The sequence below is a fragment of the Amphiprion ocellaris genome, chromosome 3 (assembly GCF_022539595.1).
Source record: "Amphiprion ocellaris isolate individual 3 ecotype Okinawa chromosome 3, ASM2253959v1, whole genome shotgun sequence".
NCBI classification, from domain to species: Eukaryota; Metazoa; Chordata; class Actinopteri; family Pomacentridae; genus Amphiprion; species Amphiprion ocellaris.
The window spans coordinates 30,876,185-30,898,145 of record NC_072768.1 but is presented as its reverse complement, the minus strand read 5'-3'; the positions used below and the strand labels follow the sequence as shown (position 1 = coordinate 30,898,145).

The 21,961-nt window shown below is 39.4% G+C and overlaps 1 protein-coding gene across 1 annotated transcript in view; it reads right to left on the bottom strand.

The window, feature by feature from the left end:
- Positions 1-6,057, bottom strand: part of LOC111567080 (chemokine-like protein TAFA-5) — a 70,531-nt gene extending 64,474 nt beyond the window's left edge. Inside the window, exon 1 of the mRNA XM_023267970.3 lies at positions 5,346-6,057. Coding sequence (XP_023123738.1) covers positions 5,346-5,436 — 91 coding nt within the window. The 5' untranslated portion in view covers positions 5,437-6,057. The remainder of the gene's footprint in view (positions 1-5,345) is intronic.
- Positions 6,058-21,961: the final 15,904 nt, after the last annotated feature.

Sequence of the window (21,961 nt, the reverse complement as noted above, 5' to 3'; positions counted from 1 at the left end):
GATTGTCAGCAGGCAGCTGATGTAGTGTTCACTTGTAGTCATAGTTACAGTGATGCTGTGCTGCTATCTCGCAATGATACAGAAATCTTTAACAAATCCATAGATCCAGACTATAAACCGCATCACTGCCAAAATCTAATCATTTGGTCCTTGTGTCATTTCTGACCTTCCCTGAAAATTTCATCCAAATCCAGTAGTCCATTTTTGAGTAATGTTGTGAACGAACAAACAAACAGACGGACAAACTAACGCTGATTGTCACATAACTGCGTCGTGCTCCTTGGCGGAGTAACAAGTAAAACCATTAATGTGACTGGGGTGTAGCCGCTGCCCTGTGCTGAGGTTAAGGTTCAAAGAGGCTGACCTGAACCGAGTTAACCACACAGAAACCCTGCATGAACCTTTGCTCAATGTCAATTAGCCCTCAGAACAGCTTCACAGCGGCCACAAGGAGGCTGACGGAGGGTGAAGGGGCTCCAGTACCATACGCTGTTATGAACCAAAGAGGGAGCAGGCTTGGGGTTAGGTTATGCAAGCCAACTTTCTGCTTTTGTTGTGTGCTCATCACATGGCCCTTCTTTCTATCATTTTATCATATGATAACCTGTGATGAACTGCAGTGATGACCAGCGGCACTTTTTTGGTCAGTTCTCCCTCTGGGGACCATGAATTGAAGAAGTTTTGATCGAAATCACAATACTGGACCATCAACATGCAGCTAAAAGAAGACCACAACAAGAAGTTTCACATTTAGAGCCAGCATCTTATTACAGCAGGGTTGGAAAGACACTGTAATCTCGTCTCGCATCTCTTTTGCTGTAGGGATTCATATACAAAATTGACTGTGAAGCTAAAAAATGAAAGGAGTTCATCTTTAATCCAGATAATCTAACAAGCAGCCACATGAGGCCACCCACTTATTTTAGAAAAGAACTGAAAGGTCAAACTGTTCAAAATGTGTGTTTTTTCGAGGTGCTTTTTTAGCTTTTATTATGGTACACAGTGGAGAGAGAGAGAGAGAGAGAGACGGGAAATGTAGGGAGAAGAGTGAGGGAAGAACATGCAGTAAGTGGTCGTGGGTGGGACTCAAACCCATAGCCACTGCATCGGGGACTATAGCCTTTATTTATGGGTCGCCCGCTCAACCAGTCGAGCTGCGAGGGCGCCCGGCTTGTGCCTTTAAATCACTGTTTGCACTCTAAACTGTCCCATTCATTTAACGTTTTCAATTTTTAAGCTTTAAATACAGCTGATCTCCTGCAGGGCAACTCACTGAGGGATAAATTCTACAGTGCAGAAACCTCTGATAACGAGCTGTGCACAAACCAGCACTGACACCCGAAAACTTTCTCACAGGATAATTAGTGCTGCTGAGGAAGGAAGCAGACGCTGTTTGATTTGATTCGGGTCCTGTCCCCTAGAAGCTAAAAGCTGTGTGGATCTTCCACTTGGATCGTTGAGCAGTTTTACATTGATTTTGTTAATGCAGGTCAAAGCTTAAATGAGGCTCTGATACTCCAATGGACTCTTCTGACTTTAGGACAAGGCTTCGTTCTTAAGCTGCAAGTACAGATATATTTAAAAACGTATAGTCTTACAGGATGCCAAGGAACAGCACCAACAAGATTAACCTCCCTGATATGTCTTCAGAGACATGATCATTTGCACACTATTGGTAATTTTTGCCTTTTCAGTGGCTTTAAAAGCATCACTTGTGTTCGCATAAAGAAGATAGTCAACTACCACAGTTTTACATATTAACCCTTAGATGCACGAATGATTGGGTCCTACACTCTTCCATCAGGGGCTCAAAAATGACCTGTATAACAATCAATGTGTTTTTATGCCATTTTCGTTATTTTAGTTAAGAATAATAATTAGTATTACTGTTTTATATTTTGGGCCACACAAGAATGATTTCATATTAGAAATATGTTTATTTTTCACTTTATAACACATTTTGAACATTTTGATCATGGAAAAAGAAGAATATTACACAGAACAGCAATACAAGAATGTAGACCTGCTCTCCGTCCGTCCAAGTTTGTGCACTGCATCACCTCTTGTACAATATTATAAGTGATAAAGAGCTTGAGGTAGTAATACAAATATTACAATTTCTTCACAAGTGTAAAAGATAACTTAAATATTTAAATGAAATGATATCAAACATGTTTTTTGAGGAGCAGCTGGAAGATGAAATGATAAAAACGTTTCATTGCAAAGAGATTGCAAGAAAACGACCTCACCGGGTCATTTTTGCCTCACTTACGCATCTAAGGGGTAAGGCAAAACCGCTCTGTTAAGAAAACAACAATCCATCATTACTTCAGGACACAAATGGCGGTTAAGCTGAAAATTTTCTAGAACTAATCTTAGAACTATCTTAACTCCAGCAACTGCTGTGATGAAACTGGCTCTCGAGAGGACCACTGCAAGAAAAGACGACCAAAACTTCCCCCTGCTGCAGAGGATCAGCTCATTGGTTAGGATCTTCACAGATTATAGAGAACAGCAGCTCAGATTAAAGCCCACGTCAGTGATTCTCAGAGACACGCCTCAATATCCATCGTTGACTTGAGTTGTATTTTTTTTATATATTTTAATCAGCACCATGGCTGAATATTTTCACGTTAAACCTACAGGGTTTCATGTGGAAGATACGTTTTTAAGGGTTAAATAACTGACCGGAGAGGAAGGATGTTCTTAATACAACATTCGAAAAATCTTTTAGGAGCATTTCTTTTAAGAAGAATATTCTAGGAGCTAAATCTAATTTTCCACTGCACACATTACTGGAATTCTGCAGAACTTGATAATACTACCAGGACAACAAGGGCCTCTTCTAGGTGGCAGTGTCACATCCCTTAATGTAAAACTGCCTTTGGATAATCAGCTGTTTCCTGCAAAGCAATACTGAAACAAGATTCCCTCTGAATTAAGAACTACAACAGATTTTAAAGACTTTTCTATAGAGACAGAAAAATGGATCTTATTATCTTTTTAACTGTGATGTACTACTTTCTGCTTTTTCCTTTCTGGCCTGCTCCAAGTTCTCCAGATGGAAACTAGCGACGATGCTATAATCTGGTACAAAGCATCTTTACCCTGTCTTTAATGTTCTTCTGTACATGATCCCCGTCAAATAAACTAATTAAATAAATAAAAATAATGTAGGAATTATGCAAGGATTTAAATAATAAGTAGTGTGACTCTCCAGATGTAGACTGTGTATTTGGCCACACATTACTGGCAGCTCTCTCCGCCTCTTCTGTTATATGTGTTACCTTATTTAAAATCCCCTTACTACAAGTAACAACAACAACTCCTGAGCAGCAAACTACCACACTGACAATTTCAAATTTTGCAACAGACTTGGACACTGCTATTTTTTTTCTACTTTGTTTTATTTTCTGTTTTTGACTTATTACTTATCCATTTTAATGACAGTTCTCACATTCCGGTGTGCAAATGTTACACCGAAACAATTCCCCTATCACTTCTTTCAGTAAACGCTGAAAATGCATCATTGGCTAAGCTCCACCCTAGATGTCTGCAATTGGTTAAAAGAAATACAAACAGAGCATTCGTGCACCGTAGCAAAACGATAATGAGGAGCAGCCAGACCAACATGTTCTACAGAATGGGCTGATAATGCAAGACTGAGTATGTTTTCATGGTGGATTTCATGCATCACGTGGACCAAAATTGTAACAGAATTTAATAAGTCAAAATGTAGATAAAATGTTGAAGTAGTCTGAATGTAGGACTTGTGCTCAGTCATTCCTACATCCTCACACACTGTCGGTTGTTGTTGGCTGTCAGTTGTTCACCCCACCCTGGAGGAGGTGGTGGAGCAGAGGATGCTGATCAAACTGCTGGCCGTCATGGACAACACCCTCCCAGCCCCTCCATAAAACTGTGGACAATCTGAAACAACCCCGCTGCTCCAAGGAACTGTACAGGAGGTACAAAAAGGCAGCAATAAAATTTTTCAATGCATCTGCGTCTGGCAGATCACAGAAGGACTGTATCACTTCACCTGCTGATGAAACCAATTTACATCCTGGACAATTTACATTCTAACATCACTCATTATATCTGTAAGCTTATCTGCACCTACTTATATCATTTGCACATCTAAGCACATTCTCACTTGCACATTTCTGTATAACTCTTGTATATTCTTGTATATTTAATTTTTTCTCTTTATATTAAATTTTCTTTTTTTTTTATCTTATTTCATTTTATTTTATTTTACCATAACTTTACACCCTACCCTAATATTCTGTGTTGTCTTATCGTTTTTCCCTTTGTTGAATATCCATGCTGCTGTAACAACTGAATTTCCCTCCGGAGATTAATAAAGTCAGACTAAGTCTATGTCATGTCCAGAGACAGAATCTAAGTGACAACTCTATGATGGGATAACCTGCCATCTCATCGAGATCACCACTAAAGGCTGCACATGACACAACTTTAAACATGGTGATTAGACGTTCCTTCAAAATGCACTTTTGCACTAATCTTTCAACCACAATGATGGAGTCATAACTTGAAATGGGTCTCCGTATTTTGTTTGACTTATTTTCTATATTTGTTCAGTCCCTGAAGCTCACATTCATGGTGTTGTATCAAGGCAGGACACGTAAAGTTTACATCATTTGGTCAGTCAGTGGATGTGTGAGAGGTCACTGTCATTGGAGTTTTTCTTGTTTCTATTATGGTTCTTTTGGGATTAATGTTTCTTATTTTATGTGCTGCATTGAGTAAATGTGTCTTTTTGCTGTATAAATCTGAACGTAAATGATCAAATGATTCAAATTTTATGGAGCAAACGTGATCAATTCAAATGACCATTTAGAGGCCTCCACAGAATTAATTTGTTTTTGATAAATCAGTGCAATAAGGCAACCGTATTTAAAGGACTGTGTGTGTGTGTGTGTGTGTGCGCGTGTGTGTGTGTGTGTGTGTGTAGCACGGTGAGAGTGTTTTCTTCATAATCTGTCTCATGGTTTTGGATCCCTCCAGCAGAAGAACAGTGCTTTAAAGTCATCCCAATAAAATAATAATAATAATAATAATAATAATAATAATAATAATAATAATAATAATTATTATTATTATTATTATTATTATTATTATTATTATTATTATTATTATTATTATTATTATTATCATAGTTATTGTTATTATTATAGTTGTTGTTGTTGTCATTTACACATTTCCTGTGACCTGTTGAGGCATCCTGGACACTTAGTTTGACCACAGACACACACATACACGTACACGTACACACACACACACACGCACACCGTCCCGGAGACCGTGATCAGACTACAGACCTTCTCTCAGGATCTGGTTGTGGATGAGCAGCAGCAGCAGGAAGCAGACCGCAGCGGCAGTCAGAGCCCAGGCCAGCCGGAGGAGCTGCATGAGGGAGAGACTCGGTGAGCCAGAAAAGTCCGAAGTGTGACTATCCGCAGGCCGGTGCCTCCTCACGACGCCACATCCATCCCGACCCGACCCAGACGAGGACGGAGGTGGGAGACAGGTGTCATCCCCGGGTTATGTAACCACACACCAGCGTAAAGCGGCAAATCCAGAGTGGTGGAGATTCTGTTCGGCAAGAGGTTTTTCTTCTTCCTCCTCAGACTCGGAACCTCTCGGGTCCTCACTGCGCTCCCCGGCGCGTCACGGTGCGCAGGCGGCGGGCAGCAGCTGCAGGTGCGGGTGATTCCCTCCTCCTCCTCCTCCTCCTCCACCACAGCAGCACGTTCACCAAAACACCGCAACTGCTCCAAAGTAGAAGTTTTCCAGCTTTGCGCCTCCAACTTACAGCTCACTGCGCTTTGGATACATCAGGAGTCTTGATCCGCTCCTCCGCGTAAATCCCGGCAGAGACGGAAAAGCTGACACCGGACCGGCTGGAGCTGCTGCAGTGGGCATATTGCACGTTTCTCCACCCGGTGTGTCAGTCGGTGCCCGGTTGCCCGGAGGTGAAGAGCAGGATGATGAGCAGCTGCGTACTGGTCTGAAGATCCACTGCGATCTGCAGCCTCCTCTCTCTCTCTCTCTCTCTCTCTCTCTCTCTCTCTCTCCCCCACAATCACGGACTGACGTCACACCCGTTACAGTAACGCGTGTCCCGGTATAAAACCGTCCTCAGGCTCGGAGACGCCGGGACTGACTGTCAGGCGGTAAAGCAGAGAAGCCAGACAGAATCTGAGGCTCTGAGAGGAACCTCAGTGTCAATGATGCTGTAATTAACAGTTAATAAACATTTAATTAGTCATTAACGAAAGCATCAGTTCAAAGCCATGAATGATTTCTGATGATTCACTGACATGATTATTGTTTCTAATTACTCACTTTTATCCAAGATAAAACCAAAGATAAAACATTTTACTTTACAGAAAATCTCAAAAATGAACCTAAAGACAACATTCATAAAGTTTATTGCTGTTTTAGTTAGTTTTTCCAGGTTTGCGGTTTTCACAGATGTTTTACAATAACATTGCCACCATTTTGTGCTTTTTTCTACTTCAGATTATAACACACATTATGGTATTTTTTTAAAAAAAATTTGGTTATTAAATGTAAATTGAAATTTACATTTAAATTTAATTAACTGCGATTAGAAGGTAGGATCATTGTTATTTTTTCAGTAACTTTTCATTAAATGAAAAAAGACCTTGAACAGAACAAGGTTTAGTGGAAAATTACATCACAAATCACTGTATCTTGACAGTTACTTCAGTTTTATAAATTATATATACCTAGTGTTTGCATGCATTTTAAGTGAAGTCTGCTAGCATTTCTGTACTATACAGATACTTTATCTCTTCAATAAGTTTTTTTCTATTTTAAATGGAAATCATAGTACATTGACGGTATAATTCTTTTTTTCAAAAATAAGAACATTTCTGAGTGACCCCAAACTTTTGAACGGTACTGTAATTAAAAACTAACACATTGATTTTATTTGTCCATTATGAGCATTGAACTCATTTCACAAGGCCTTGAATATAACGGACACTCTTTTATATCCTAAAGGTCCACTTTAATATTGATTCAATTACAATGGAGCATCAATAGAAAGTGTAGCTGCTATTTAAAACTGCAGTTACAGTTTCTAATTTGTGCTGGTGGTTGAAACCCTCTGAATAATCATCTACACCTCTACATGCTGTGTGCAAGGCATTGATGTTGAGATTTAAATAAATATATTGTTTTGTCACTTTAGAACGTCAATAGGAACATACAGCACCATGTCACTTTTAGAACTTCTATGAATCCAGCCCACCTCCGTCCTGCTGCAGAAATCTCTTGTCAGGTATAAACTTTGATATAAGAATGCTTCTGGTAACAGCCAGTTTTTGGCGATTCGCCCTGAGAGGATGAATTATTGCAGTAATCTACTGGCCAATGACTATTTTTATATTTTCCCTTTACTCTGCTGCTCTTTACATCCTGCTCTTAATTACAGTGTTGTTTACCATAAAGGGATAAATTATTCAGAGTTTCTATAGAAACTAAAGCAGCACTCTGATACAGAGACACTCTTTCTGTTTGGTGAAGGAACATTCTGACACAGCTAACAGACTTTTTAATATGTCTAATTAAATATTTGCATTTACATGCTAATACCAAAATATGCAGATAAAAATCTCATTGTTTCTTCAAATAATATTTTTTCTAAAAATCTGACACATGAAGTTTAGTTTCTAATTATTTTTTTATTTCTTATGTCTACTTCAGAATTTATGATTTTTTGTACTCTTCTTTTATTTCACCCCAAACTTTCCTCTATTTTTCCTTCGCTATCTCATCCACTCATCTATGCTTCATATATCATGTATATACTTGTCTTATTTAATTGTTTTTTTAAAAAGATCTTTTAGAACCAAAAGAGAGCATTGCTTATATTCTTGAATAATAAATAATAAATTTGAAATTAAATTGAAATAATACATTTCTTAATTTATTTAACAAAAAATCTTATAACTACATTAATTTTAAAATTAAGGAAATACATAATAATACTTAATATAATTATTAATCTATTTATTGTTTTTGCTTTGAATAAATACATTTTGAAATGTATACTTAATACTGAATATTAAGTAAACAGTCTTTTATAAATACATTTATTAAACCATTAAAATTGAAACTTGTAGAAGTCTACAGTGTTGTGTAGTACATGTGTGATGCTTTAATATTAGACTGCACTGACATTTATGATTGTTTACTTGCTTACACACTACCATTCCAAAGTTTGGGGTCACTTTTTCATTTTTGAAATAAAAGCATTTTTTTCAATAAAGATAACATTTAATGAATCAGAAATACAGTCTAGACATTACTATTGTGATAAATGCCTATTCCAGCTGGAAAGGGCTGATTTTTAATGGAATATCTTCATAGAGGTACAGAGGAACATTTCCAGCAACCATCACTCCTGTGTTCTAATGCTACATTGTGTTAGCTAATGGTGTTGAAAGGCTAATTGATGATTAGAAAACACTTGTGCAATTATGTTAGCACATGAATAAAAGTGTGAATTTTCATGGAAAATATGGAATTGTCTAGCTAACTTCAAACTTTTGAACAGTAGTGTATGTTTATCGTGGAACTTCCGTGGAAGACGCCCGTCTGGCTACTCAGTCACAAGATCGAACCAGCTGCTGCTTTTGTTAATCGACTGTGTCCTGCTCTGTATGACGAAGCGTTCAGGGCCACACCTCTCTGTCTGTTGTGCAGAGATTTTTCTCTCCTCTCTCCATCATGGTGTGTTTACTTGCACTCTGACTTCTGACAGCTCTGCTGTCTCTCACACAAACAAAGGTCAGGCTTGAAGGCAACACCTGTCCGCCTCCTCACCTGTCAGTGAACCTGCTGAGACGACACGTGCTGAACCTGGAGACAGTCATACTGCCTCTGTGTGTGTGTCTGTACTGCTGTCTTTGTAGGAACCAGCAGGTGTTTGGATTTGGTAAATTTGTAGGAAAGATTTATCAAAATATTTGCTAGGATAGAGGGTATTTAATTGTTATTTAAAGTGGAAGTTAATAAAATTTTGCTTTCAGTCAATCAAGTGCATCCGACGGAATCAGTGACATGAATAAAGTTCTTCATCCAGCTCCGTCTTAGTAGCATGGGCTTCAAACTGTGGAGCTGTAGTCTGAATTCATCATAAATTTATAGTTGCAGAAATACTGTGACAACTTGCCAAGACTATCACAGGAGCAGTTCCCCACTGAAGGGGGGCAGAGTTTCCTAACCACTGACTCTTTACAGCTCGTCAACTTAACAAACAGGCATCAGTGACAGAAACAGCTGTGTATCGATGTTCACCCACCAATGCTATCACCATTCCTGCTTCCCGACTGGATCTTCGTCTAACCCTGCAACAGGTGGCAGGCGGGTGCTATGCCTTGCCAAAGGGCAGCCCGTGATTTGGTCTGGGACTGCTATTCACAGCTAACCCTCATATCTGAGGGCCGTTCCTCTATCCGCCACCTGAGGACCTGGTGGATGGGAGTTGTCATCTCCACACCACGACTTCTGATTTAATTTATCATTACAAAGTACATTTTGATTGCATTTTTTTCTTCAGTTGTGTTTTTTTACAGTACCTATATCCTGTGAAAAGTATTCATCCTCCTTAAAAATGTCACCCTTTTATTGCATTTCAAAAAGTTGTTACAAAAAAAAAGAATTTACACAACAGACTCTTTCATTTTAAAGAAAAAACACCTCTAAAATGTTAAATCCATCATTTAGAAATGGAAGGAATATGGCACGTGTAAATTTGAGTAAAACAAAAACTGAGCAACTGTGCAAGAAAGAGACTAGTGAGGGAGGCCACCAAGACATTAATGACTCCTCTGAGGGAGTTTCAAGCTTTAGCGGTTGATATGGTAGACTGTGCAGACATCAGCTGTTGTCTCTTCTTCACCACACAAAGCTTTAGGAAGTTTGGCAAAGAAAGCCACTGACTCTACTGTGTGTAACAAACACCAAGCACTGCACTGTAATTGTGGCCAAAGGTGACTTGAACGGGGTAACTACTTACGCAGTCACCTGCTTTACATTTTATATTTTTATTTAATGGACATTACACTGTCACATACTTGTAGCAACAGGACAATTTGATTAAAAATTGAATTTGAAGAAATTCAGCTCAGTTGAGTAGATCTGTATTGTCCTGACGTTTATTCTTCTAACATTCATGGGGTTTACATGTGGAATATCCATCCATTATCTCTACACCGCTTAATCCTCATTAGGGTCACATGGGGCTGGAGTCTATCCCAGCTGACTGAGGGTGAAGGCAGGGGACACCCTGGACAGGTCACCAGTCTATCACAGACAAACAATCACACTCACATTCACCTATGGACAATTTAGAATCACCAATTAACCTTAGCATGTTTTGGACTGTGGGAGGAAGCTAGAGTGCCCAGACAAAACTGGCACATGTACAGGGAGAACATTAAAACTCCATGCTGAAAGATCCTGGGAAGGCCAGGATGTGAACCCGGGATCTTCTAGCTGCAAGGCAACAGTGCTAACCACCAACCACTGTGCAGCCCCATGCACAATATGACAACATATAAATCCCTTAGCAAGTTGTTTATAGTTTGCTTTAACAGGACCACAGTTTCCTTTTTCTTTTGTTCCAACTCAGCATTTAGAATGTGAAGTCTTCCAGGAAGTCTTGCAAGAAGAGAAGAATACACGTTTTTGCTTTCGTTTGTCCAACAGCTCCTGTTGTTAGTCACCACTATTATCACTGTAACCTCCACCTGTACGGTCTTTATTAAAAAACAGCAACTCTGCAAAGAACCACTGCTGAAAGCACGACTGCTTTCCTCTTTCTGTCTCTGTACGTCTCCCACATACTCACCCTCTCTTAGTCTCTTGTTGAAGCCTCGCTGATTTCAAGTATTATTATTCTTTCTTTCACCTAACTCTCTTTCACTGTCATTTGGTGCTTCTTCTCTTGTCTTTGTGCAGCATGAAAGTGCCTGTCTCTTCCCTACACCCCATTCTTCTTTCTTTTTGTCTGACCATGTTTTTATCTTCCTTTCCAGTACAGAATCATAGAAACAGCTGGGCAGCAAGGCCGAGGGAGAGCAGAGGATGCTACTTATCTTTGCAGACCTGCTCCTGCCACAAGAAAAAGAGTATCTTTATTGAGGCGTGTTTCTGCCGCTTGCAGGCATTCCTGATGCACAGAGAACACCAGCTGCTGACTTTTTTGTCTCTGACAGCTGGGCAGATCTTGCACCTCTTCCTGTTCGCCTGGCGCTGCTGTCTAATGTCCTTCTGTGGCTTGCCGGTGGCTGCTTTTGGTCTTTTTATCCCACATCTTTCCATTGCCTCAGTAGTATCTTTTTTGAGGCAGGTGGTGCCCCTCATGTGTCTCTTTGTATGTGGCATGACAGGCTCTTTGCCCAGCTTTTGATGAACAGTGCACTGGCCTCTCCACCCATATAATCAGGGTGACGTGCAGTGAAACTGGTGTTTGCGCTGAGTTTGGCAGCATCCAAGATATTGCACCAGAGCACTGTGGGACACATGTAAGTTCCCCACTTACAGGAGTAGGTACAAACCATCTGATCCATTTCGTTCACTCCTGCATTTGTTTTCTCAAAGTACTGAATCACTTCTGGTTTCTGTTTCACACTATTGTCATCCACTGTCATGATGGATCTTGCTCAACAGGACAACAGCATTTCCCAGCTTTTCATATATTTGTTACCATTTTCATGTTGAGCTATACATTCCCTAAATTTAGACCTTGCGGGCAGAATGTCTGGCTTGTTCAGGTTTGTCCCCACAATGGTCAGGTTCTTCATAAGGAGCTTCTCAGCCAAAGAGACAATGGTGAAGAAGTTGTCCATAGTAATGTTGTGACCAGAGGCAACTATTCATCCATCCATTATCTACACACTGCTTAATCCTCATTAGAAATGACACAAGCTGCTCATCTATGTGGATGAACCGTCTTCTGTGTTTGGCCAGGAAGCAGTCAAAATAGAAGCTTTAGACCACTTCACCTGCCCAGCAAGTTCACCCAACGTATTTGCTGTTTGGGCACATGACAGATTAACAGAAAATTGTCTGTTTTGCAAACAAAGAAATATTATCTGACACTGAAGATTTCTTTTTCCTAATCTATTAAGATCATCAGGACCATATTTTGATGGCACTTTCATTATCAGTGATGTGAAATGTTGAAGTACAATACATTGGCTTTTATAATTACTCTGCCAAGGAACGCGGCGAAGGTTATGTAGCGATCAGTGTTGATTTGTCTGTCTGTCTGTTTGTCTGTTAGCAACATTAATCAAAAACGCATTAACGGATTTGAATGAAACTTTCAGGGAAGCTCAGAAATGACACAAGAACCAAGTGGTTAGAGTTTGGCAGTGATGCAGCTTATAGTCTGGATCCACGGATTTGTTTAAAATTTCTGTATCATTGCGAGACAGCGGCACGACATCACTGTAACCACGACTACAAGTAAACACTACGTCAGCTGCCTGCTGATGATCACATGATTGCAGTCCTACTACAAATTGACCGCTGCGGACTTATCAGGAGTTATCCATTGAAAATGATACAGGGAACAATTGATTTAATTGTGGAGGTGTTTCCGAGTTCCATCAATTCCTGCCACCCGCTACATATTTAGGTCACGTGATTCAGGATCTGTACTTAACATACACATGCATAACACATGCCTGTGTTCAGTGCAAGGTCATTTTGTTTCTGGGTAAATCTATATTAAATGGCCACATTCCATGTTGCCATGATTTCTGATCATGAATAACTAATAAACAAATGCTGCATTTCTTTCAAAAAAATATCTTTTTTAGCCTTTTTGCAGTAGAGACGGATGGAGACATGCAGCAAAGGGCCGTGAGCGGGAATCGAACCCAGGCCGCTGCATCAGGGACCAGCTCCTGTACATGGGTCACCCACTTAACCCATTGAGCTATTTGGACACCCAAATGCTGTATTTCTAAAAAAAAATTTTAAAATATGCTGCCTTTCTGACAATGCCACATGGGGTAGTGAACAGCTTTGGAGGAGTACTGGGCTCTCTGAGTGCTTTTCAAGTTATATAGATTTATGTGTGCATATCAAGCACACCCTTCCCATTAAATTGCATTAAAGGGATCTTTCTTAATGTCCATAAGCAGATGTGCAACTGGCTTCTAACACATTTTATTTTTTCTAGGTTGAGCAAAGAGCAAGCTTTGTGTTTTATGTAACACTTTTATGTACATAGGCTACTTTATGTTTATTTTATAGGCTTATGAATATGCTTTGTGTTTATGTAACAGGCTTAAAAGCATGACAAAAAAGTCATATGATAGTGTGTTGTCTGTAGAGGTCAGAACATTGAATTATGAATAATGATCAAAGCTGGTTCAAGTTATTGGAAGTGGTGCCAGAATTTCTAGATCCAGACTCATGTGAGAGACTGAGATGTATAGAGAATGTAACTAAGATCTAAATCACATTGTTGGTGTATTAAACCTCAATAAGACCTTAGTGTCTTATAATATGGCAGCTAAATGTAGTTTGTTTATCCAACTCTGTGTATGTCCATACAGTTTATCTGGCATCACCACTCCACTGTTTAAATGATGATCGTACAGTGCAGGTGAATATGAAGGAGAACTTGTAAGAACATTTCTTGCTTCTGGTCAGTTGCAGAGATTTACCCCAAAATTAGATGAGAGTGCTGAAGATCTGGTCTGCAATAAAACTATGACAAATGTTCTGACTGATAAATAGCAGAATTCTGGATTTAAAAAAGAAAAAAAAAGGGAACACGTTTTTTAAACCTACCTGAGGGTTTTGGGGTTTAGAGGATTGATGGTTACCTTCAACAAGCCCACAAATCTTTTCTTTTAATTTTTCTTTTTTGCAGCCCAACCAAAAATGCAGTGTCACCATTCTTTTGCAGGTTTTACTTCTGAGCTGTTGTCATGCTGTTAAATAATATAATGTATTTATTGATTCATTTCAGATTAACGGCTCTCTTTGGGACCTGCTGTCTATAAAATGGATTGTGACATCTGCTTATCAACAGTCTGGATGAGATGACCAGAGACGATATATCGAAGTAATTAGTGCATGTGTCCCCTGTGCTGTAGATCAACGTGTCCATCTTATCAGCCAGGACTGTGAGCATTCAGTGTTCATTACAGTTCTGTTTTGGGGCCTTCAAATAGATGGTTAATAATTATTAAAATATCAGAACTGAGATTGTGGTAGGAGTGTAAAGGATTCATCATGAAAAACAAGCTTTCAGATGAGGTACGATTTACAAATATGCTTCAAACACAAGAAATATTGATCAATCTATTATTATTATTATTATTATTATTATTATTATTATTATTATTATTATTATTACAAGTAGCAGTAGTAATATTTTTAAGTATTATTATTTTAAACAGATTCACTACTTTGGATGCGGGTAACTGATGGCTACATTTACATTCTTACAAATCAACAAAAGATAAGTGCCAAGTATTATATTTTTCTTTTTACTTTTTTTGTGTACATACATTTGTTTGCATTAATATGTTGTAGGAAGGGCTGCACACTGGCTCAGTGGTTAGCACTGTTTCCTTGCAGCTAGAAGATCCCCGGTTTGTGTCTCGACCTGGCCTGGGATCTTTCTGCATGGAATTTGCATGTTCTCCCTGTGCATGCGTGGGTTTTCTCCCACTGTCCAAAGACATGCTGATGTTAATTCTTGATTCTAAATTGTCCGTAGGTCTGAATGTGAATGTGATTGTTTATCTGTATATGTAGCCCTATGATAGACTGGTGACCTGTCCAGGATGTCCCCTGCCTTCACTTTAAGTCAGCGGGAATAGATTCCAGCCCCTAATGAGGATCAAGCAGTGTATAGATAATGGATGGATGGATGGATGGATGGATGGATGGATGGATGGATGGATGGCTGTTGTGGGAAAACTGCACTTATTCTTATCATGTTAATGAAAAAACAAGAACTTTACTTGTCAATGGTGAGTTTCTCTGTTGGAATACAGAGAGAAGGGCAGAAATTACCCAGCATCTCACTCAACGAGCAGTGAAAGCATGACACCTTATTAATAGTATGACAGTGACTCGGTATCTATTGGCTCATTCCAAATCTTTCCATAAGTGAAAGCTGTAGAATTCTTCATGCGTAAGATTTGGAGGTGCTGACTCTCTTTGCACTCGACTTCATACTGCCCCAGTGTGCTGAAAGTTATGATCTGATAAAGTGAAACAGAACCACATCATCCACAAAAAGCAGACACATAGCTATTCTTTTCTTTGATCCCGGAGAAGGATTTGTAGCTGCACAACACAGGAGAGAACTGGATTCTCATAGTTAGTAAATCTAACAATATTTGTATATTTAATAGTATTCCACACAGCTATGTGACTAAAACAGATAAACTACAATGTGTTAAGAGTATGAAAAAGTCAGACGTTGCTCATCATGAGCAGAGATGACTACACACAGTGTTGAAGACTGCTGCACATGATCAACCCCAGGATGCAGTGCTTTTAACTCTAAGTAATTATAAAACAAAAAACATCTAACAAATAAGGACACTTGTAATTACCTGCGGTCTTATTAGGTGCCAATGTACTGTGTTTGGATTATTACTATTAGTTATGTAACATTGGGTGTTGGTCTGTCTGTCTGTCTGTCTGTTAGCAACATTACTCAAAAACGGATTAACGGATTTGGAGGAAATTTTCAGGGAAGGTCAGAAATGACACAAGGAACAGCCTTGGTGGAGTACTGTGCCCTCTCAGTGCTTTTCTAGTTATTTTTCATTTGTTCTCTAAAGTCAAGAAAATACTTTATGTCCCTCTCACACTATTGGTTTAACCCCTAAAAAGTCAACTGTGTGTATCAAAGCTACAAACACATAGAATGCTTTTCTGGTCATAATAATCTCTTTTTACCTTAGCTGGCTTAGATGTAACTCACTGCAAGTCAAGCACACCAGCTCACTAACAACCCTGCTCCAACACTGTAAAACTACTCTGCACGACACAATGGCAAGTTGCATTATTGGAGTACTTCAGCCAACCAGAAGCTGATTCTCAAGAGGAATAATGACACAGGAAGTCCAGCCCTAAAAGCTGACACGATTGCTTCCCTAGGTTTGTTATTTAGGAAACTCTTCATTTAATTTCTAGAGCTTCCTCTAAAATTTCTTAGTCATGAACAAAGCTCACCAAATGTTCTGCTGTTGCCTCTGAGTTTACAGCCTGTTCTGTGTCTGTTGTGTGTCAGATACACTAAAGTGGCTCACAGTTGTGGTGATGTCATTTTCTGAGACTTTGCCAGTTGAGAGCATTTATTGTCCTTGCAACTCATATATAACAGATGAAAAGGGGAATGTGAAGTCCACATTTTACTTGGAGACAGTTTATCTGATGAATGAAGGCCACAAGCAGAGACACTAAATATGTTTACATGTACCCTAATGATTCAGTGACAAAGTGAATAAGGCAGTCAGGCAGTAATGGGTACTGGTCAGTATATTCGATATAAGGCTGTATTTCTGACTTCCCTATGATGGTGTCATTAAATTAAAAGGAGAAATAGCTTCAAATTAACCACATGGGGCATACAAGCCATTTACAAGGTAACAGTAAAAGACACTATAAATATCCTTCTTGCAATCGAAGTCTTTAAGTGCATTTAAGGTAACAGATCATGTCTCCTCTGCTTCTCTCTCCTTGTTTCGGCTCCAACTCAGTGACTTTCCATGTAAAACATAAGGGCAACAAAATAAAAAATGGAGTTAAAGTAGTCAGATGTTTCCAAAGGTGCAGCTATCCTGCATTTTGCCATAAAAACGACCTGAAGTTTCTTTTGCTCTGATATTCCTTTGGAAACTCTCAAAGAGAAGGAGTCCACACAGAACAAATATTGTGTTTGGTTTTGAACATGAAGCCCTCAGTCATTAGTTCCACTATAAGATGTTGTAGCAGTTATGTCACCGTTGTATGGTATAGTATAGTATGCCTGTTGGCAGCATTGATCAACTCTTGCGTGGGTTTTCTCTGAGTACTCAGGCTTCCTCCCACAGTTCCTCCAACATGCTGAGGTTAAGTGGTGATTCTAAATATTCTGTACATCTTGATGTGAGTGTGATTGTTTGTCTCTTTATATAGCCCTGTGATAGACTGGTGACCTGTCCAGGGTGTCCACTGTCTTCACCCTAAGTCAGCTGGGATAGACTCCAGCCCCTCTTGTGACCCTGCAGAGGATAAAATGGTGTATAGATAATGGATGGACCTACAAACCTTATTTCACAAGTGGATTAGTTAGAGGTTCAATATATAATTGAGGGACTGTTGAAGTCCATGGGATATATTTTGCATACATTTTTATCAAAAGTGAAAAAAATTATGTTTTCTATGTTCATTATGGGGCTGCACAGTGACGTGGTGGTTAGCACTTTCGCCTTGCAGCGAGAAGGTCCCTGGTTCGCGTCCCGGCTTTCCCGGGATCTTTCTGCATGGAGTTTGCATGTTCTCCCTGTGCATGCGTGGGTTTTCTCCGGGTACTCCGGCTTCCTCCCACAGTCCAAAAATATGCTGAGGTTAATTGATCATTCTAAATTGCCCGTAGGTGTGAATGTGTGAGTGCTTGTTTGTCTATATATGTAGCCCTGCGACAGACTGGTGACCTGTCTAGGGTGTCCCCTGCCTTCACCTGAGTCAGCTGGGATAGACTCCAGCCCCCCCCCCCCCCCGCGACCCTATTGAGGATTAAGCGGTGTATAGATAATGGATGGATGGATGTTCATTATGATAATTTCTTTACAAAGTACATAATTATCTATTATGGAAACAATCGCTTATTTATAAAAAATAAGTGGGTATCACTGAAATCAACTAAATAAACATGCAATTTCACTAACGACCACCTTCTAATTATCAAAGCAATAACAAAATGAGCTTATTCAAAAATTGTTTTGATTGTGTTCTTTTTATTAAGTTGAGATAATCATGACAGATATTTCTTTTTTGGCAATATATCAAATTTTATTTGGAAAATAACAAATTGTATCTGTCTCCAAGAAATCACTTTCAACTAAGTTCCCCATTACAAAAACACCTCTCAAGGAAGTGTGTTAATTCCAGATCACATGACCTGCACCACATGATGTCATTTCCTTCTGAAGAAAAGACTGCCAAGACTCCAAGGCTTTCTGACTTATTTAATATAAAGCAGTTTGTGAGTCAAGTGTGGATTTATCGCATGTCAACAGGTTTTCTACAATATCTTCATAAATAACTTTCATTTTCAATTTTACTCAATTGTATATATAATATTTTAGAAGAATCTTTCTCTAAAAATGCCATGTGGTGTTTGGTTATAGGCAGCCATGTTGATTTTAGGCCTGAAAACAGCAAAAATGTCAACTATGATACCTAGTGACAGTATTACAAAAAGTCCTGCAATTATATATTGAGCCTAGAGGTATGCCCATTAAACAAAAAATGATTGAAACTGCAATATGGTGAGGTACAATATCCATATTACAGGAACTCACAATGTCACAATATACCATTATAAATGGAGCATTGTGGTGTTACAGAGATCCTTGGCCTACAAATCGGTATCTCTAGCTATAAGTAAGGAAATACACTTGTTTGGTTTACGCTGCAGTTAAAGTAACATCATTGTTTTAATATTATAAAATAAATGACAAATCTACAATTTCTACCACAATCATGACTAGTTTCATGTTTGGGATATGATTTTTGCATATTGTTCAGTCCTTCTGAAGTTGTAGCAGATCAAAGTGGACAGAGTACCAACAGTGTACAGCTGATTGTACCAATGGTGTTTCTGGATTTGTTTTCGTAAGTGTTAACATGGTTCAAAAATGTTTTGATCTCACATATTTCATTTTTCTTCTCATTTAATTGTCTGATTTGGGATATATGTCTCCATGGCTCAACACACAAGTGGATGATCTGCATCATCCACAGTGTGCATGGAACATGAGAGGAAGCATTGTTTTAGCATTCAAAGTCACCGAGCGAGTTAAAAGACGTAGCGTGTCTGTGTACATGTGTAGCTCCACATCAGTGTTCAAGCTTTGTGCAATCTGATGGCTGAATTTGTTTGACATAAATGAGGTACTCAACATCAGTGTGAACCCAAAGCTGAAAATGAACCACAGAAGAGTCCTACCATTCATCCAGTATTGCACTGACCAATCCTTTATAACTGATCTTCAGTTAATAATTAGATACACTGTTTGCTGTGGGGCTGGAAAGCAAGCAGATGCAAATATTGTATTGTTATTTTATTAATACTATACCTTAACGTAGGACCTGGCGTCTACATATTTGTTTTTGGACTGTGGGAGGAAGCCTGTGGGAGGAAGCCTGAGTACCTGGAGAAAACCCACACATGCACAGGGAGAACATGCAAACTCCATGCAGAAAGATCCTGGGAAAGCGGGGACAAGAACTGGGGATCGACAGTGCGAACCACCAAGCCACTGTGCAGTCCTGTGTGTTTTCAATTCAATTCAATTTTAATTATATAGCCCCAATTACAGTTCAGATTGTCTCAAGATTCTTCACAGAACCCATATGCTTGAACCCCCAGAGCAGGCCCTAAGGCGATAGTAGCAAGAAAAAAACTCCCTTTTAACAAGAAGAAACCTTGAGCAGAACCCGACTCATATGGGAGAATCCATCTGCTGCTGGCTGGACGGGTTGAGAGACATAGAAGAGGTGGAGGGGGTGAGGGAGTGATGGAAGGGGCATTAAATATGTTATGGTGTAAGGTTTTGACATTAAATATATACTATATACGCAGCTTGTAAGTAAGATGCAAACAGTGTGTGAGCCTATCATGTATAGTAAAGGAGATGCAGAGCAGATTTTGAGATGTTTATGAGAGAGAAAGAGGCAATGAGGTGGTGGCTACAACAGGAGCTGTTGAACAAAAGGAAAACAAAAACATTGTCATTTCTCTGATGGCAAGACTTCCTGGAACTAAATAAAAATGATAACTGAGTGTGAATAATGAGTATGAATAATGCAAATAATGCAAATAACTTCCTAAAGGATTTGTATTTAGACATATTCAGCAGGTAGACCGCAATAATGTCAGTACAATAAATGGAAGCAGTTCATGTGTTCAATTCATTGTTTACCCAGAAGGATAATTCTCCTGTTGCTGTGAGCTTGTGACAGTGTTATTAACTTGTTGCAGTTATGTGTAAAATGCAGACCCTCCACTACAGTACACTGCACACACTGCATTTCATCATCAATAAGGCAGTGGAGTTTATCTACTTCCCATCTTATAGCAACTTATGTAGTATATATGCTACTAGAACAACTGTTTATCAACCTCTTGCCATTAATATCAGGCAGCAAAAGCAGCCTGCTGGAGCAGTTTTCCAGTAGTGACCACAGTAACAGCATCATATAAGAAGCTCCACGGACTATGTATAAATATAACATTAAAAGGAGGATGATTTTTGGATGCTAAAATGATGAAAGTGTGACCTGAGGTGGGTCAAAGCATTGACTTGTCTCCAAACCTTCTCGACTTGAGCAGTCGTTCATTGAAAACTTGAATTTCAGTCAGCTGCGGATAACTTGTTACTCCTTCAAATAATTAACAAGAAAGGTACTCAGAGAGCGCAGTACTCCGCCAAGGCTGCTCAGTCGTTGTATGATTTCCAGTGGATGAAATGTTCAGAAAATTTGTGGTCGTGGTCAGCGGGAATCGATGGGACTCACAATTTAATCAATTGTTCCTTGTATCATTTCTGAAGGGTAAGTCCTGTTAAATCCGCAGCGGTCAATTTGTAGTAGGATCACAATCATGTGATCGTCAGCAGGCAGCTGACGTAGTGTTCATTTGTAGTCATAGTTAAAGTGACACCGTGCTGCAGTCTCGCAATGATACAGAAATCTTTAACAAATCCGTGGATCCAGACTATAAGCCGCATCACTGCCAAAATTTAATCACTTGGTTCTTGTGTCATTTCTGATCTTCCCTGAAAAATTCATCCAAATCCATTAGTCTGTTTTTGAGTAATGTTGCGAACAGACAGACAGACAGACCACGCCGATTGTCAAATAACTCTGCTGAGAATCCGCATCCTTGGCAAAGTAAAAAAAAAAGCTAATTATAAGTTATATGAGTCTCTAGTGACCACTGTAATAAGGGTTATAGTATTACAGTATTAACAATAATTCATATACTTGCCTCAAAGGATGTCTATAAGGAACAAATTGGAAAACAACAAAAAAAACGTATACATGGATGTTGACATGTTACATCCATCAGCTGGGGTCAGCAGACAGATGTTCTGTAGGAACAGAGAAGTTATCTGCAGACATTAATTCATCATTTTTCATTTGTTGCGGACACGATCTTTTATTTCCAACTTCACCTCAAATATTTTCAGGCAGCAATATTTGTCCTCCATGTTCAGTGTTTGCAGATGAATGACGGCAGATAAAAGTGTTGCTACTGATGGAAACGTCTGATGATGACAGCAGCAGCAGCTCTGCAGCCTCTCTGAATGAATCCATCCAGCTGATTGATCGTTCAGCTTCAGAGGCTTCAGGTTATGTTCACAGACTCTTATCAAAGCTCTCAGTAGCCTGTCAGACAGACTCCATCAGCGCTGCCCTCCTGCTCTGATCTGGGATCTGTCTCCATCAGGTCGTGCTCTCTGGGCTTCTGCCGGCAGTGATTATTGCTGATGTTTTCCTGCCATCGATTAGCTTTCCGCAGAGCTGTCAGTCAGCGGCCAGAGGTGTTGTATGAGATGAGTCTGGAGAGAGAGATCAACCAGAGCGATGTCAGGACTCATCTGGTGTCTGTAGCAGCATAGGAAATGAAAACTGTCCGTTTGAC